At 35.9% G+C, this 15,252-nt stretch overlaps 2 protein-coding genes and 1 pseudogene across 2 annotated transcripts; all 3 read right to left on the bottom strand.

Moving 5' to 3' along the window:
• Positions 1-354: 354 nt before the first annotated feature.
• LOC123202592 (probable BOI-related E3 ubiquitin-protein ligase 2) lies at positions 355-3,211 on the bottom strand. Its single transcript, XM_044618539.1, has 4 exons — positions 3,034-3,211; positions 2,854-2,957; positions 2,121-2,437; positions 355-939 (listed from the first exon to the last, which is right to left on the bottom strand). The coding sequence occupies exons 1-4, from the start codon at positions 3,105-3,107 to the stop codon at positions 412-414; spliced, it is 1,023 nt and encodes a 340-aa protein (XP_044474474.1). The 5' UTR covers positions 3,108-3,211; the 3' UTR covers positions 355-411.
• Positions 3,212-8,124: 4,913 nt separating this feature from the next.
• LOC123202744 lies at positions 8,125-9,768 on the bottom strand. Its single transcript, XM_044618838.1, has 3 exons — positions 9,096-9,768; positions 8,813-8,998; positions 8,125-8,720 (listed from the first exon to the last, which is right to left on the bottom strand). The coding sequence occupies exons 1-3, from the start codon at positions 9,582-9,584 to the stop codon at positions 8,436-8,438; spliced, it is 960 nt and encodes a 319-aa protein (XP_044474773.1). The 5' UTR covers positions 9,585-9,768; the 3' UTR covers positions 8,125-8,435.
• Positions 9,769-11,257: 1,489 nt separating this feature from the next.
• LOC123202920 lies at positions 11,258-15,040 on the bottom strand (annotated as a pseudogene).
• Between the last annotated feature and the right edge of the window lie 212 nt (positions 15,041-15,252).

Raw genomic sequence — 15,252 nt, 5'->3', positions numbered from 1 at the left:
AAACCAACTTAGTTCGAGTCCAACCCCAATTTTACAATCACAATTGTTACTATTTTCTACTCTATTTACCTATTTTGATACATTACCAAAATCCTGCATATATAGTTATTAGGTAAGGATCTAGAATTTCAAAAATATTGTTGCTAATCCATGAACTGCAACAACCTAATGAAGTTCTCCGGACTCCATATACTAAGAATTGGTTTGGAGCCTAAATCTCAACAATATGCTGAAACTAGAGTACAATAATATAAAACTAGAAATAGAGAAAGTTCAACACAGCGCTGAATCCTTCATACACAAGAGATGGCAACAAAATAAATAAAATATGGAATGCCAATGAAGGAAGAGGCATCGACAAGAATAATAAATATAGCATTGAAACAACATTAAGGCTTTCACATTACCAAATTACACATATACCTCCATGCCAATAAACTTAAAGGACTGACACAGGGGACAAAAACTAAGCTTACTTTCACAATCTTTACACAGACAAAGATGCTTACAGGGGAACAAAAGCATGCATACCTCGTTAACTCTACAAACCTTACAAGTCATCAACTGTTTCATATCATTGTTTTCCTTACTGAGAAGATGGAAATCAATGACACGACCATTGCAACATGAAGCTGTATCATCCACCTCACTGTCACCACATCCTTCTTTACTGTCTCTACTTTGAGCATACACATGCTGAAGATTGAACTTCAGGGCATTGACTATATTTTCATTGTACCTAGCCCTTTGTTGCCAAGCACCTACTTCTCCAGCCAATTGCTCCATTCGTTCTTCAAGTTCCATATTTCTCTTATTAATATTATCAACCTCAGCTTCTTTCTCACGGAGTTTCTGGAAGACTTTATCTTCCACAAATGCAGTGGTTTGGAGTTGGCTGCCTTGAACCTTCTCTAAGATAGCTTGCCTTAATCGGTCACCCTATTATGATAATGAACACAATCAAATATAAAATTTCTTCTTAGCTAAATCAAGTTACAATTGAACAAGAATGGGGAAAAAAAAAACAAAACAAAAATTACAAATATTTACATTATACAAGACAACATTTGGAGGGATCATCATTTAATAAAACATCAAACCAACATAAAAAAGTAACTAGCTTTCAATGCTGGATTCTTTTTAATAAATAATCACATCAAATAAACTCTATAAGAGACGAAGAAAGCGCCCACAATACTTGAATCATCAAACATATGAGGTCAATATCATAAGAATTCTCAGCCTCTAAATAACTCTTTATTAACTTTACCTACATTCGTTTCATCATCAGATAATTCTGAATATAAAACAGGGCCACAAGTCCATCTATCTAGTGTGAAAATACCTACATTTGGCATTTTCCTTGCAAGACCAAATCACACACTTTTCACACTGGTATCACCAATGAACAGAGCAACTGTCCAAATTAGGGAATCCTGAATCATAAATCCTTCTGCCAGAATATTTAGTAATTAATTATCATAATGGCTGGAATGTCTAACTAATTTAACCAAGTTACTAAACGCAACAGTAGTTTCATTTGTTTACTAAAATTCACAATGTGCAAACCAACACATTTCCTGCAACTTAAGTAAGCAACATATTGTTCACAAGTATCTTTCTAAACCATTGTTTTGGAAAAGCTGCAAGAGTTCTTTTTGGGATATGTCAACAGCGTTAAAAGTCCTGAATGAAATTCTTGCGACACATAACAGAAATATTATTTACCAACAACCATGCAAACACCAAATTTGATTTTGTAACACTTGGCCAACTCAAACTGGAACAAGAGCCAAACTTATAAACATAATACACGCACATATAATAAAAAACTATTAATTACTAAATTAAAGAACTGTTCTATCAAGAATGCATCAGAATTGTCAACGATCAAGTACTTATTATGAGAAATCCTGGCAAATGAGATTAAAGCACCAAAATATCGACATAAGAACTTGATAAGAGCATAAAAAATAAAACATTCTAGAAATACAACACCAGCTGTTATCCTCAAAATCCATAAATTGTGCCACAAATTAATTGCTCCAAACTGGAAATTGATAACTCTTCCAAATAATATGGAAATTGATAACTTACTGAATCTTTAAACAAGAACAAACCTGAATTTTAAGGAATCTATCAATTTCAGCATCCTGCTGCCTTAGTTCCCTATCAATGTCATCACTGATGAATGACAACAAAGAAGAGTCTGCAGAAGAAGTCGCTCGTGTATTGTCAAGTGACAAACCTAATCCTGTTGACACAGGTCGTGCCTGCAAGAAATCAACAAATGATATCTGTGAATCGTTCTCCAAAATCTCCTGTTCCTTTAATCTTTTCCGCTTTGGTTCCAAACTATAGTTCCATTGCAAATCTACTCCCCCATCACTGCCATCCGTTGCATTAACAGGACCAGGAGCAAACCCAACAACATGAACTAGAATAAAAACAAAAACATCATACCAAAGTCTGTGAGATTAAACAGATTTTAAACTGTATCAAGAAGTGTTTTAAAAAAAAAAAATTCCATATGCTTCTTTGCCATAAATATCTTGGAAAAAATGACGAAAGAAAAAAAAATCTTTCCCTACTATTTACAACTTCAAGTTGAAATATTCGGCTGAAATGTTTGCTTCTGTTCTTACTAATGGAAAAGTAAGATAATAAATGATAAATTATTTAGCTCGATTTAACCAGAAGCAAATTTCAAAAAGTAGCTAAGTTGTTTTTTCTTTCTTTTGTTTAAGATTCTTGGAAACTAAATATATGAATTATAACTTCATTTTTTCTATTATAGTTCCCTAATTATTTCTCAACCATCGAACCGATTATAGAGAGATGAAGAAAGCTTACAGAGGGGAATATATGGAGGATGCTGAGACTGATCCTGTAAATTATTTTCTGTTTTGTAATAAGCTACTGGTGGCGAAATTTGACCGTCGATTGAGTTGAATTTCCTGAAAATGAAAATAAAAATCATGAAATAAAAAAAAAAACAGCAGAAAAAAGTTCCAAAATTCAAAATAAAGTTACCTGAAATTTTTGGAATGCTGTTGTGGTTGTGTTTGTTGGCAGCGTTGTTGAAAATGGTTTTGATGGAGAGCCATGAAGATTGTGCGAATTCAGAAACAAGTCTAGAGAGAGAAGGAAGAAGAAGCTAGAGAAATGAGTTCTTGCATTTATGAGAAAGGCGAGTTGGCCGATGGTGATATTCTTTTATCCCCATTAGCCACCGATATTTTTCCTAAATTAATTTCGACCAGTTAATTTCGCTTATTTAACCCAAAAGGAGCTTCTTGAAACTTGGACCAGGCTTTTATTGTGAGGAGTGAATTGAGGCCTGGGTCCTGCCTAGCCCAATCTCGTACCCAGCCCCTCAATTCGGTAAGTAAATTATAATATTACATATATATGTATTTATATTTGATATATAAATAAATAAATATTCATATATATTATTATATAATTAAATATTATTTTATTTTTAATTTAAAATTATCTAATCATATAATAACACATATTAAATATATACATATTTTTATATTTAAAATTAATATATATAATTTTATTCATATTATATTGATTTTTTGACATCGTACAATCGTGACTATACTTGAACTATAAAATATGTTAAGTCAATAAAAGTTAAAAATCATGTACATCTAATTTTAAATATCTAATTAAATATATTGATAAAGTGTTATAATGTAATTTGGTAATAATATACATCTAGTAAATTATCATTAAAATATATTGAATCAGTAAAACCATATATGCTCAATTTTAAATACCCAAAAAGATATACAAATAATATATTATCATATAATTAGATAATTTTAAATTAATAAAATAATACTCAATTACATGATAACACATCGTTTTGTGATAAAAGAGGTAAGAGTGTAAAAACAGTCAATCAAAAGGTTTGCCTTGAAACAATCATATTTGAAAGAGTGCATAATAGCTTTCTAATTGAACACTCTTGCATCGAAGATGAATAAGGCTAAGCAATTTGTTGAAGTCGTGGGATGTACCCATGCAAGCAGTGGTGGATAGGGATGACAATTTGGGTCCGATTTTAGGGGTCACGACCCTCTCTGACCCTAACGGAGAGGGAATTCTCCGATAGAAATGGGAAAAGGGACGGGGACGGGGACGGGGACGGGGACGGGCCGGGGATGGGGATGTATGTGTTCCCTCTCCGTCCCTTTATATTAATATATTTATTTAAAATATTAATATATTTTTATAGTTTTAAATTATTTATATTTTTAAAATTTGTTTAGATTTTTTTTGTGCATATTAAAGTAGTTAATATATTATATTTATGATATTTAAAATAGTAGATTAATTTTAATTTTGTTATTTAATATATTTATATTGTATTTAGAAGGTATAAAAAAAAAATTTTCTTTTTGCAGGTACAAGGAGGAGATTTTTTCCCGCGGGGAGGGGACGGAGATTCATTTTCATCCCTGTAATGGGAATAGGGATTCATTTTCATCCCCATAGTGGGGACAGAGATTGATATCCCCTACGGGGACGGGGACGGGGATTGAGATCCCCTCCCCGCCCCTCCCCATTGCCATCCCTAGTGGTGGACGAAGTGGAAGTAAGAATATTGGCTTGAGTAATGCAAACATGGACGAAAATAGGTATCTAATTACATACCCAAAATTGGGTATAACTAGTATTGCATAACAATGGTTTGGAGAGCTTGAAACTTGAACTGTAAGATATATACAGAAAGTCTACTCTGTCATCAATGAATCGGTTTGAAAGAATAGCCATAGTAAAGATCAAAGCACGAATTCAACACTCACACAATGGTTTTCATTTCTTCCGCTTTATGCGTAGCCTCCATCTGATGAAAGAAATAAAGTCAATTCATCCTAGCACATTCGACCTTGTTCTGGGAGCACATGGATCGGGAGATTTAAGTCCCCAGTTAGAGTTTGCTTCACCGTTGTCATTGAAATTTCTATCAAACTTAGCCACGTGGAAGAGCCCAATAACAACAAAAACGTAACAGCCAGTGGCGGACTTAGGTAGGGTCAAGGAGGGTGACGCTCCATGACTTCCCAAAAATTCCACAAATTTAGAAAAATTTAAATGTGACCATCCTTAAATTTTTTAAAAAATCCAAATTTTATGTGTGGTTTAATAAATTTATCATTAGACGAGTGAGAACTCAATTGTTTATAATGGTGGATATAAATCATACCGAATTTCAATACTTTTTTATTTGAGTTTAATTTAAATAAAAAATATTCTAACTTCAATTTGGTTTGAGTTCGTCAAACCAAAATTTAAGGTAACTTGAGATTAACTTAAATTTATAATTTGAATCGATAGCTTGAATTATGAATTGTATTCATGGTTTGAGTTTGTAACTCATTTACAAAACAATATCGTTTTATCTATTATTTCGATAAAATAATATCATTTTGTCAACGAACCATAAACTTAAATTATGAATCCGACCCGTAAATTTCAGTCAATGATTCGAATCATGAATTCATATCGAACTTAAGCCACAAATCAAAACTATATATGTGAACTATGAATTCTAGTCAAACTTGAGTTAAATATCAAAACTCGAGTTTGACTCGATTTAAAAAAAAAATCAAATCTTTTTATTTGAATTTAATTTAAATTCAAAATAAATAAATTTGAATTAAACTGATTTTTTAGACTAAACTAATTTGATTTGAATTCAGTTCTAATCATTTATACAGAGAATGATGCATTTAATAGTATTTGATAAAGAAACCATTTTACAATATTTTCAAGCAATGAAATTACATTGATAACAATTATAAAAATATTGGTTAATGAATATTCTATTAATACAAATAATTTTTTATTTTAATATAAAATTTATTTTATTATTCCAATTGTGACCTATCTAAATTTTACTTCCGCGTTCACCGCGGATAGCAACTCTCTGGTTAACATACAATTAGCCATATGTGCACTGGCATGTGGTACTTGATGCTTTATAAAGCAATAACAGGTGGAATCACACGAATCTGAGAGAAACAATCGCAGCAAGTAAAAGAAATTGAAGGGGCACAGACCTCAGTGCCGGTGGAGGCAATGATATTAAATTAAGGCAGGCAAACAGGCAAGGGAGATGATGCTCTCTGCTGTAGTCGGCAAATACTTTCAATTTTCTCGTGATTTCTGTCTCCAACCTTCACATCTAATAATGCTAAATCCTTCCTACTGTATTTCCATATCTCCACTTGCATTTTCTTCCCCAATACTCATTTCTCTCCCATTTACGATTTAGCTTGCAATGGCTAACTCAGCTATAAAACTGCCGCTCCTTGTCATCTTTTTGATTCTCACTGTCAAAGCTCAAGTCGATCAAGCAAGCTTCCATCTCATTACCACTGACTCGCTTGAATGGCCGTGGACGGCCGTGACTATGTACGATGAGTTGGGCGAGTATCAAGAGCATGAATCCGATGGTGAGATTGCCAGGAGGTCTCTGTATAGAAAGCACTATTACATATCATATGGGGCTCTCTCAGCAAACAGGATTCCATGCCCACCTCGCTCAGGGAGGTCATATTACACCAATAATTGTCACAAAGCCAGAGGCCCAGCTAACCCATATGCCAGAGGATGCTCTGCAATCACCCATTGCAGGATTTAGCTAGCTCGACATTTTCTCATGGAGTTTCAACATGTGTTGAATCTTTTTAGTCTTCGTTTTTCATTCATTTTGTTTCATTGGATTTGGGTTCAGATCGTCAATCACAGATGTTATTTGTGCCAAATTGGAGTCACAAAAGTTTAATCGGGATGTTATAATTAATAAAATAAATTTGTTTCTTTATTGATTTTATTATTGAGATCATTTTATCGCTAGCCTTCAATAATAATCAGTCATATAATGTCCGTGCATGTGCGTAGGTCAAGTCGGTAGGGAACAAACAAGAAACAAGACAATTCTATGATTGACTAATATGGAAGTTGTGCTTCGAGTAATTGCTAAACAGAGAGATTTAGTATACAAACTATTGGTAGTCCCAGTTGCGCCTATTGAGATCGATTCCGCGGAACGAGCACCATTAAGGACAGGTCTAGACTCACTTTTAAAATAATTTATTTTTAAAAACTTAAAAATTAATAATAACGGTGAAAGTTAATAAAATTTATTAATTTTAAAATTTTTACTTATTTTTCTAAATTTTAAAAATTAATAATCTTTTTATAAAATTTATTTTTTATTATTAACCGTTTTCTTTGACACCTTTTTTAAAGGTCGTCCTGTCTTGACATTTTTTTCTCTCAGTCTCTCTCTTTTTATCTCTCTCTTCAGTTAATTGTCCAAATTTTTAAAATAAAAACAAGATCTCGCCTCGTCTTCACCTACAAACTTGTTCGAATTAATATAAAAAATCATTAAATGATTTAATAAGATAAATAATATACCCAATAGAGTGATCAAAATCACTTAAGGGATGAAAAATGTCGATTTAAAATGAATAGTATTATTGCAAAATAAATAAAATTGTTGAAGAAAAAAAAGAGTCAAATTTGAATCAAATTAAAATTTCAATTTAAGTTTAACCCACTTGAATCAAATATAAAATCAAACTTAAATTAATTTGACTCAAAACTATCCCCACATAGATGCCTCCCCTTAACAAAAATCCTGCTGCTTGTAAACGTGTAAATTAAGGCAGTGACTATTTTATTAAGACTCCAATTCATTGCTAAGACTCTAATTCACGGTAACACATCAAATTTGCTGACCACATCTTTAATAATCAACAAAATCATGAAATTTGTTTATTAAATTTTTTTAGTAATATTAACCACTTAAGTTGACCATTCTAGCTCTAAACTTGCCAAACACCCACTGAAAATTTAAAACATAACAGATCTTATAAACAATAAAATTAGGTGTACCCACTTTGGGTATACAAATATATACACATTTATATATTTCATCATGTGATTAGATGATTTTGAATTAAAAATAAAACAATAACTAATCATATGATGACACATATGAGTGTGTATACATTTATATACCCAAAGTGAGTACACATAATATTGCTTTCTTATAAAATATAGACAAAAATTATAAATTTGTACTGCTTTCAATGACAAAATTATGAATAGCATTACATCCTTAAGATCCACAAGAAATAAATAATTTCTTAATTATACATTAAAAAATAAATAAACAAAAAGAAAGAAAGTTCGTCACTCACAATGCATTTTTCACATTCTCCGGGTACTTTCGGGGCAGCCAAAAAGTCTACGAACAAGTTCCCTCATTTCCTGCCCAAACAACTCAAATGCTGCCCGCTTAGCTGTAACTCATCTTCACTCTCAACAAAAGGAACTAAAAATAAAGAATGCCACAAAAAAATAAAATAAAAAGAAAAATCTATCGTTTTGTGGGGCAGTAATCAATCGTATGTGCAAGAATTCTTGAGGGAAATGGGAACGTTGATCTTCTTAGGGTCGTAGGTGACAGAGCAGTGTATTTTCCTGTAAAATTTTGTCTTCACCAATTTCCCCAAAACGTTTGCCCTTGATCTAACCGCCAAATTCAGATTAAGAGCCGCCGGCACGGTGGTGGTGCCTGATGAACTGCTCAAACCAGCTCCAGTTCCATACAGTGGAATCATATTACCCGCTACCACAACTGTGACTGTTCTCTGACTTTTCCTTGATTGATAGAACGCGTTAATCTGCAATGCCCTCTCACCAGATTAATCACATAATAAACTGAAATAGGTTTTTATTGAAAAATACAAATGGGAAAAGGATTTTTGCGACTTACAGATCCGGAAGCTACAGAGATTTGAGAATAGATTAGATCTAGAGGAGTTGATGTTACATGAACTCCAAAGAACGTGCCAGTATTACGATAGATTAATTTAACTGTAGAATTCACGGTGATCATGTCAGTTGCCACTCCAGTGAAATCTGAACCTGCTTGAACTGTGAATTGTTCAAATGTTATGCTCTGCAACATCAAAATGTAAATCAATTAAAACCCAGATTCATATACGGAAGCAATTATAATGAATTGTCAAAGAGGTATCATGAGATGACAAACAAACCTTCATTGTGATCTTGGGTTTCTGTGGCTTACTAGCTCCCCATAGAATCAAAGAGAAGAAAGAAAACAAAACAAAGAAGCCAAGAACAAAGGCAAGAAAATAGCATCGACGAGGAAGACCCTTTTCGCGCTCTTCATCTTCAAGAAGTCCTTCTTCTTCAATCACATCACACTCCTTCCACTGTTTCTGTCCCTTCCTTTGCCCGCCTCTAGAGCCATCACTGGGAGAGATCTTGCGCGATCCCGGCTTCAACGACCCTGAAAACCGGCTGGATGAGGACTCACGCGAGTGGCGGCCCACGGAGGAGTGTGAATGTGGGGGTGAACCGGCGGGGCTGAGCACTGGCGTCGAGTGAAACGAGGTTGTGGTTTTCTCTCCATCGTGGGAGTCCCGTGATGGACTTTGGACGTAATAGACAGGACGGCGTGGTGATCTAGTGGGAGATGAGGGGGCGCTGCTTGTTACCTCTGAGTCAGTCTTTGCGTGCATTTTTTTCAGTTGTTGAAGCTGAATGGCTGAACTTGAACGCAAAGGCGTACTTTAATGGAGAGGTTGTAAAATGGAATATTATTGGCTTACTCCACGAGGAAAATTTTATACATTAAAGAGAGAGGAAGACAAAAGTATAGGATGTCTGTGTGCGTACTACGTTGTGCTTAGTTGGAGGAGAAACGAAACAACCAAGAAGAACCCGACAGCCAAGTTACAGTTGTCACCGCACTTTTAATTTACTAATCAGTCGTAATTGTCTGCACCGCTAAGTGAGTTAGGGCCAAAGAGTGTCTCCATCCGACGGTCTGGATCATCCAGAGATGAGTTTTGACGTGATAAACTAGACACGCTCCACAATTTTTTTTTATTATCATTTTACCCACCTAAGGTTTTATCAAATGAAATGATACCCTTTGAGTTTGATGAAGCTAATTTCTCACCTATCTGATAAAGTCAACTGATAATTTTAATTATCAAAGTGTATTTATATAATTTTGTTCAAATATCATAATATAGAATATAAATAAGGGTATAAATGTCATTTTTCAAAAATTTTCTAGGAAGTGAATGATATTTCCCCTATTTTGTTAAAAAAATTAATATATATATTTTATATAATTTTAAAATATATTTATAATCTTAATAGTTTTAATATGACATCTACACTCTCAATTTGTTGAATTTTATTTATTTTTAAAGATATATTTATTATTTTTAAGGATATTTTATAATTTTTAAAATTATTGTGATGTCTTTTCAAACTTAAGGATGAGAATTAGTTCATCAAATATTGCGTGGAAAATAGTGATTTGGCCTTATTGATATTATTAGATGGCAGCTGAACAATGTGGACTTATTTTTCTTTGTCAAAAATGTTATTAGATGTAGATGATCAATTGAATCACTGCCCATTTCTTTTTTCTTGTCACAACTTATGATGGTATTTTCACACATGGGTTCTCGTGGTTGAAATAGTCATTTGGCCTTTCTTCTTTCTTGTGTGGTAAGGTAATAATATTATGATAGAATTTGTGACACTATAAACAACCACGAGAGCCCATGTGCGAAAATACTTTGTTCAGCGAATGTGAATTGTCATGGACATGGAATACAGTTTCTTGTCTCACTGTATTCTTTATTTTCCTTGCTGCTTCTGTGGGCAAGTATAAAAATATTTTACTTTCAAACGCACATGTTCATGTTGTATTGCATATTAAACCATGAAAGCCAGTTGCATTAGCATAACTATGACCAAAATAGGTGAACATATTTATAGTGCTAAAATTCTTTACTTCTTTGACTTCTGTCTGACTAGGTAATGGCAAGCAATGAAACCGAAAGAACAGGTGCTGGTATACGGGACTTCTCAGATACCAAACAAAACGAATCACCCAGGAAATTTTATTGTTTTTGGGGTCCATCAAGAAACCAGCGAAGGCATATTTGGTAAAACGCTGTGAGCCTAATCCATGTGTTGGTTGATCTGAGTTGGGCCAACTTCGAGACAATAGGGGATTGTGAAGCCGTGATGATAGGCTAATCCACACATGGGGGTGCAAATGCTAACAAGTTGGGCCAAACTGAACCGAATAGTATTTGGGTCAAGCTCGTCTCAAATGCTTATATATGAGTTCAAGCTCACAAAAGTTGATAAGATCCAAAGATGGCGGTCAACAATTGATAGAAGATGATCTTGTTATTGTTTGAATTTGCTTCATGGTGAAGTTTAATGCACAAAGAAGACTAACATAATCTCCTGATGTTGCATCGTAAATTGGGAATTGGCTTAAAGACACATTCCTCGGGTATAAAATGGAGCCCTTGATTTGAACTCCATTTCCTAGAGTTAAAATGGCTCCAAATTCACGATCCATTGTGCCAGCAGCAACGTACATGCCATTGTTTAGGGTCCCGAAGAATGTTCCTCGGTTTCCAGCAGAAGTAGAGACGAAAATATTCTTCTCAATGGCTGCAAATCTGGCTCGGCAGGGGGGTCTTCATAGAGAGCAACCCCATCCAAGCCTAATGACATGGACAACCATCGACGCCATAAAAATTGCTTCATCAACAGCTGCAATAATGTCAGAAGTGAAAGAACCTTCATTCCAAAGGGCTTTGTACATGGCCACTCATGCCTGTAGAGGCATACCTCTTACAGTTCCTGTGGCATAATCAAAGTATGTATGATGCACCTTTAACAACGCTTCCAGCTGCTGTGGATGAAGTGTGAGTTCCATGTTCACCGGTATCGCGAGTAGAATTCATGGATATGGTGATATTGGGATTTTTTGACAATCAGGCCTTTGTTAAAAAATAGAGCTCCAATGAGCTTCTTGTTGCACATTGAGGAGTTTGAACTGGGTGCCAGTCTCCCATTCTCCTTTCCATCTTGATGGAATTTCTGTCATTAAAGCTTTCGCTTTCTGGCCAAACCCCTGTGTCCACCACCCCGACTATAACATCTTGGCCATATTTTGATACTGGCCATAGCCCTGATTCCCATTTAAGGCCAAGAAACAGAGATGAGTGTGTTGTGTCTAGCTCAACAGGTAAGTCTCTAATGGACGAAATATAGCCTGGAGAGGTTTTCAAAAGCTCAAGCTCAGCAGGATTGAGAATTGCACTAAAACCATTGATAACATGATTATAACTGTAGAGTAGTTTGGAAGAAGGGAAAATATTGCTGCAAGTATTGGCTTCAGCTCTAACAGTTGTGCAGACAGATTGAAGAGTGGCTGGTGGAGATAAAGGAAAGCCACACATAAAAAGCAAGTTTATGAATATCCATGGAGGAGAAATAGCTAGAAAGGTATGTGATTTCTGAAAACTATCTTGAAATTGGTTGGCTTATATAGAGTTGAGAAGTATGGGAACCTCGTGAAATCCTGATTTCTCCATTTAATTTCTCAACTTGTTATTTACTTTTTCCATATGGGATCCCCTATGATAAATGCCCATTTTACCGAGTATTTGACTTCCAGCATGTATAATTTTAGCCGACAATATCTTCATTCATTTACATAGTTTATTAATTTAGATTTTTCTAAAAAACTTGTGATGTCTTTTATTCCAAACCGACGATTCGAAGACATTTTCAGTCTTATTTAATTATAACATCTCCAGGGATCGTTGACAATTCCCTAAGAAACATCTCACAAGCTGACAGATTTAATCACTCAAAAGGAAAAATCTGGAAAGGGTGAAATTGCGATTGGGCTTCTGACAGTGTGCATTTCATTATCTTCAACCCAAAGGAGTTCACCAAATGACACCTTTTCTTCAGCATCACTGGTGTACTTTATAGTGAGATTGTAGCTCCGCTGCTCATATTTCCTGTCAAAGACTAACGTTTCTGGTGAGACTGTAACTACAGAACCCAGCGGAGCACTGACCCTGGCCGTATAAGTTGCAACACCACCTCCCACGTTGGTTACAGTCCTCTGAAAGATTTTCATATATGATGTAGTTTTATTATCGTATAATGCAATAAAAGACGGATAGTTAAGATCAGAATTGGGATTTGAGCAGCTGTAACTGTTTGATCTCGTTATCGCCAAAAGTTGCTTTTGTGTGTAGTTCAGAGAACATAGGAGATCCACATAGTCTTGTGGGGTAGCGTCATAAATCAAACCTGGGTCAAGTGCTCGATTAGGATCAATTTGGCCAGCTCCCATGGCTAAAGGTGAAGCAGATGTGAAGTTCCCTGCACCGTGGTCTCGGATTGGATTTTGAGTGTTATCCAATGGGTTGGCTGTGGTGACCATGGCGGACCTGATAGCAGCGGCACTCCATTCAGGGTGTGCGCCCTTAAGGAGAGCAGCCACACCAGCAGCATGAGGGCAGGCCATTGATGTCCCGGAAATCATATTTAAATCGCTAGTCAGATATAAGTTTGAACCAATTTGTGCTGTGTAGTCATTTGGTATCCAAGAAGCCAAAACCAATGACCCTGGTGCCATTACATCAGGCTTTAAGATGCCTGGATAGCTGGGTGAAGGTCCTCTGGAAGTATAGAAAGCTGCAGCTGGCGCAGGCTTTGTGCCCAGAAGGGTTTGCTGGAATTTAATGCTTGCGAAAGGTTTTTCATAAGCTGAAACGTAGTTGATTACCATTGGTGCATCCTTGGGACTGATCATAACAGCAGGACAACTCATACCACCAATTTCTAATAATTCAGGATCTTCTGATATGAATATAGCTCCTCGGACCTTTGAATCACTGATAGCTTCTATTTGTCCGAAGACAAAGTCCGCTTTGTCGCATAAGATGATGGCATCAACTGGGGCTGTAGCTAACATTCGAGCTGAGTTGCAGGCTGAGAAAGTCTTGTTGTAAACCAACGGCAAATTTTCAACTAAAGCATTAGCTGGGAAGAGGGTCCATCCAATGATGGTTTGTCCATTGCCAAGAGTTAAAGTTCCGGCAAATGACCGATCAATTGTGCCAGCTGCAACAGTCAAGACCCAAGGGATTCCATTGTGCAGGGTTCCTAGAGATGGCCCGTAATTTCCTGCTGAAGATGAGACCACCACACCTTCCTCCATGGCAGCAAAAGAGGCTATTGCAATAGGATCTTCATACAATGGCACTCCATCGAATCCCATTGATATTGAAATTACATCAACACCATCAGCAACGGCCTGGTCCATGCCTGCAAGAACATCAGAGGCAAAGCGTCCTTCATTAAAGATGACCTTATACATGGCCACCCTGGCACGTGGCGCCACCCCTTGCGCTGTGCCTTTAGCATAGCCGAAGAATGAAGCATCATTCACATAATTCCCAGCAACTGTGGAGGACGTGTGTGTCCCATGTCCCAAGGTGTCTCGAGTAGAATTCATGCTGATATTAACCCCCGGATTTGCTGCTAAAATACCCTTGTTGAAGTATCTAGCTCCTATAAGCTTTGAATTACACAGGGAGGCGTTGAAGTCTTGTCCAACTTCACATTCTCCCTTCCACCTGGTCGGAACTGCGCTCATTCCATCATCTTTATAGCTATCACTCTCCGGCCAGACACCAGTGTCGATGACACCAACAATGACATCTTCACCATAATCCGAAGCAGGCCAAAGGCCGAAGGCGGAATTTAGGGAGAGGAATTCAGTGGTGTGGGTGGTGTCAAGTGTTACAGTCTTATCAGCGTAAGCTGAGACGAAACCTGGAGTTTTCTTTAAAGTTTCAAGTTCCTTTTGAGATAAAACAGCACTGAAACCATGAGCAACATTGTCATAAGAGTACACAAGAGATGGTGAAGATGAAACATCGTTTACAGACTTGAGGGAATCCACGATGGAGGAGTACCAATCATGGTGATTAGAGAAAGTTTTGGGAATATGAGACTTGTCCATATGGACTATATAAGTTGATCTTCCAACTGAAATTGAGTTAGCATGGAGAAGCAACAGAAGCAAAGCCAGCACCAGATGAAAAAGATAAGAAAACCCACCCATTGCTTCTTTTACAACAAGAACTGGCTTTGGGTTTGAATAAATGGAGTCTATGACATGCTTATATAATGAAGTGAACGTGAGTTAATGTTAAAAATGTAAGACAAAATAAAAGCGGCCTACAAGATGAATTTAATCATCCATGCAGATTCGCAGCAAGTTTCATAGGAAATTCCTGATGAACAATCATTTACTGTCAAGCATGTACGCTTTTC

The sequence above is a fragment of the Mangifera indica genome, chromosome 19 (assembly GCF_011075055.1).
Source record: "Mangifera indica cultivar Alphonso chromosome 19, CATAS_Mindica_2.1, whole genome shotgun sequence".
In the NCBI taxonomy this organism is placed as follows: domain Eukaryota; kingdom Viridiplantae; phylum Streptophyta; class Magnoliopsida; order Sapindales; family Anacardiaceae; genus Mangifera; species Mangifera indica.
This window is presented reverse-complemented; position numbering and strand designations above follow the sequence as displayed.

What these genes read in the sequence shown, in the direction of transcription:
- LOC123202592 (XM_044618539.1), bottom strand. Translation starts at nt 3,107, where the DNA reads ATGGCTCTCCATCAAAACCATTTTCAACAACGCTGCCAACAAACACAA. An exon ending in TCCTCCATATATTCCCCTCT is followed by an intron (nt 2,438 to 2,853) that starts GTAAGCTTTCTT and finishes TTTTTATTCTAG; the next exon opens with TTCATGTTGTTGGGTTTGCT. An exon ending in ATAGATTCCTTAAAATTCAG is followed by an intron (nt 940 to 2,120) that starts GTTTGTTCTTGT and finishes TTATCATAATAG; the next exon opens with GGTGACCGATTAAGGCAAGC.
- LOC123202744 (XM_044618838.1), bottom strand. Translation starts at nt 9,584, where the DNA reads ATGCACGCAAAGACTGACTCAGAGGTAACAAGCAGCGCCCCCTCATCT. An exon ending in AACCCAAGATCACAATGAAG is followed by an intron (nt 8,999 to 9,095) that starts GTTTGTTTGTCA and finishes TTGATGTTGCAG; the next exon opens with AGCATAACATTTGAACAATT. An exon ending in TCTCTGTAGCTTCCGGATCT is followed by an intron (nt 8,721 to 8,812) that starts GTAAGTCGCAAA and finishes AGGGCATTGCAG; the next exon opens with ATTAACGCGTTCTATCAATC.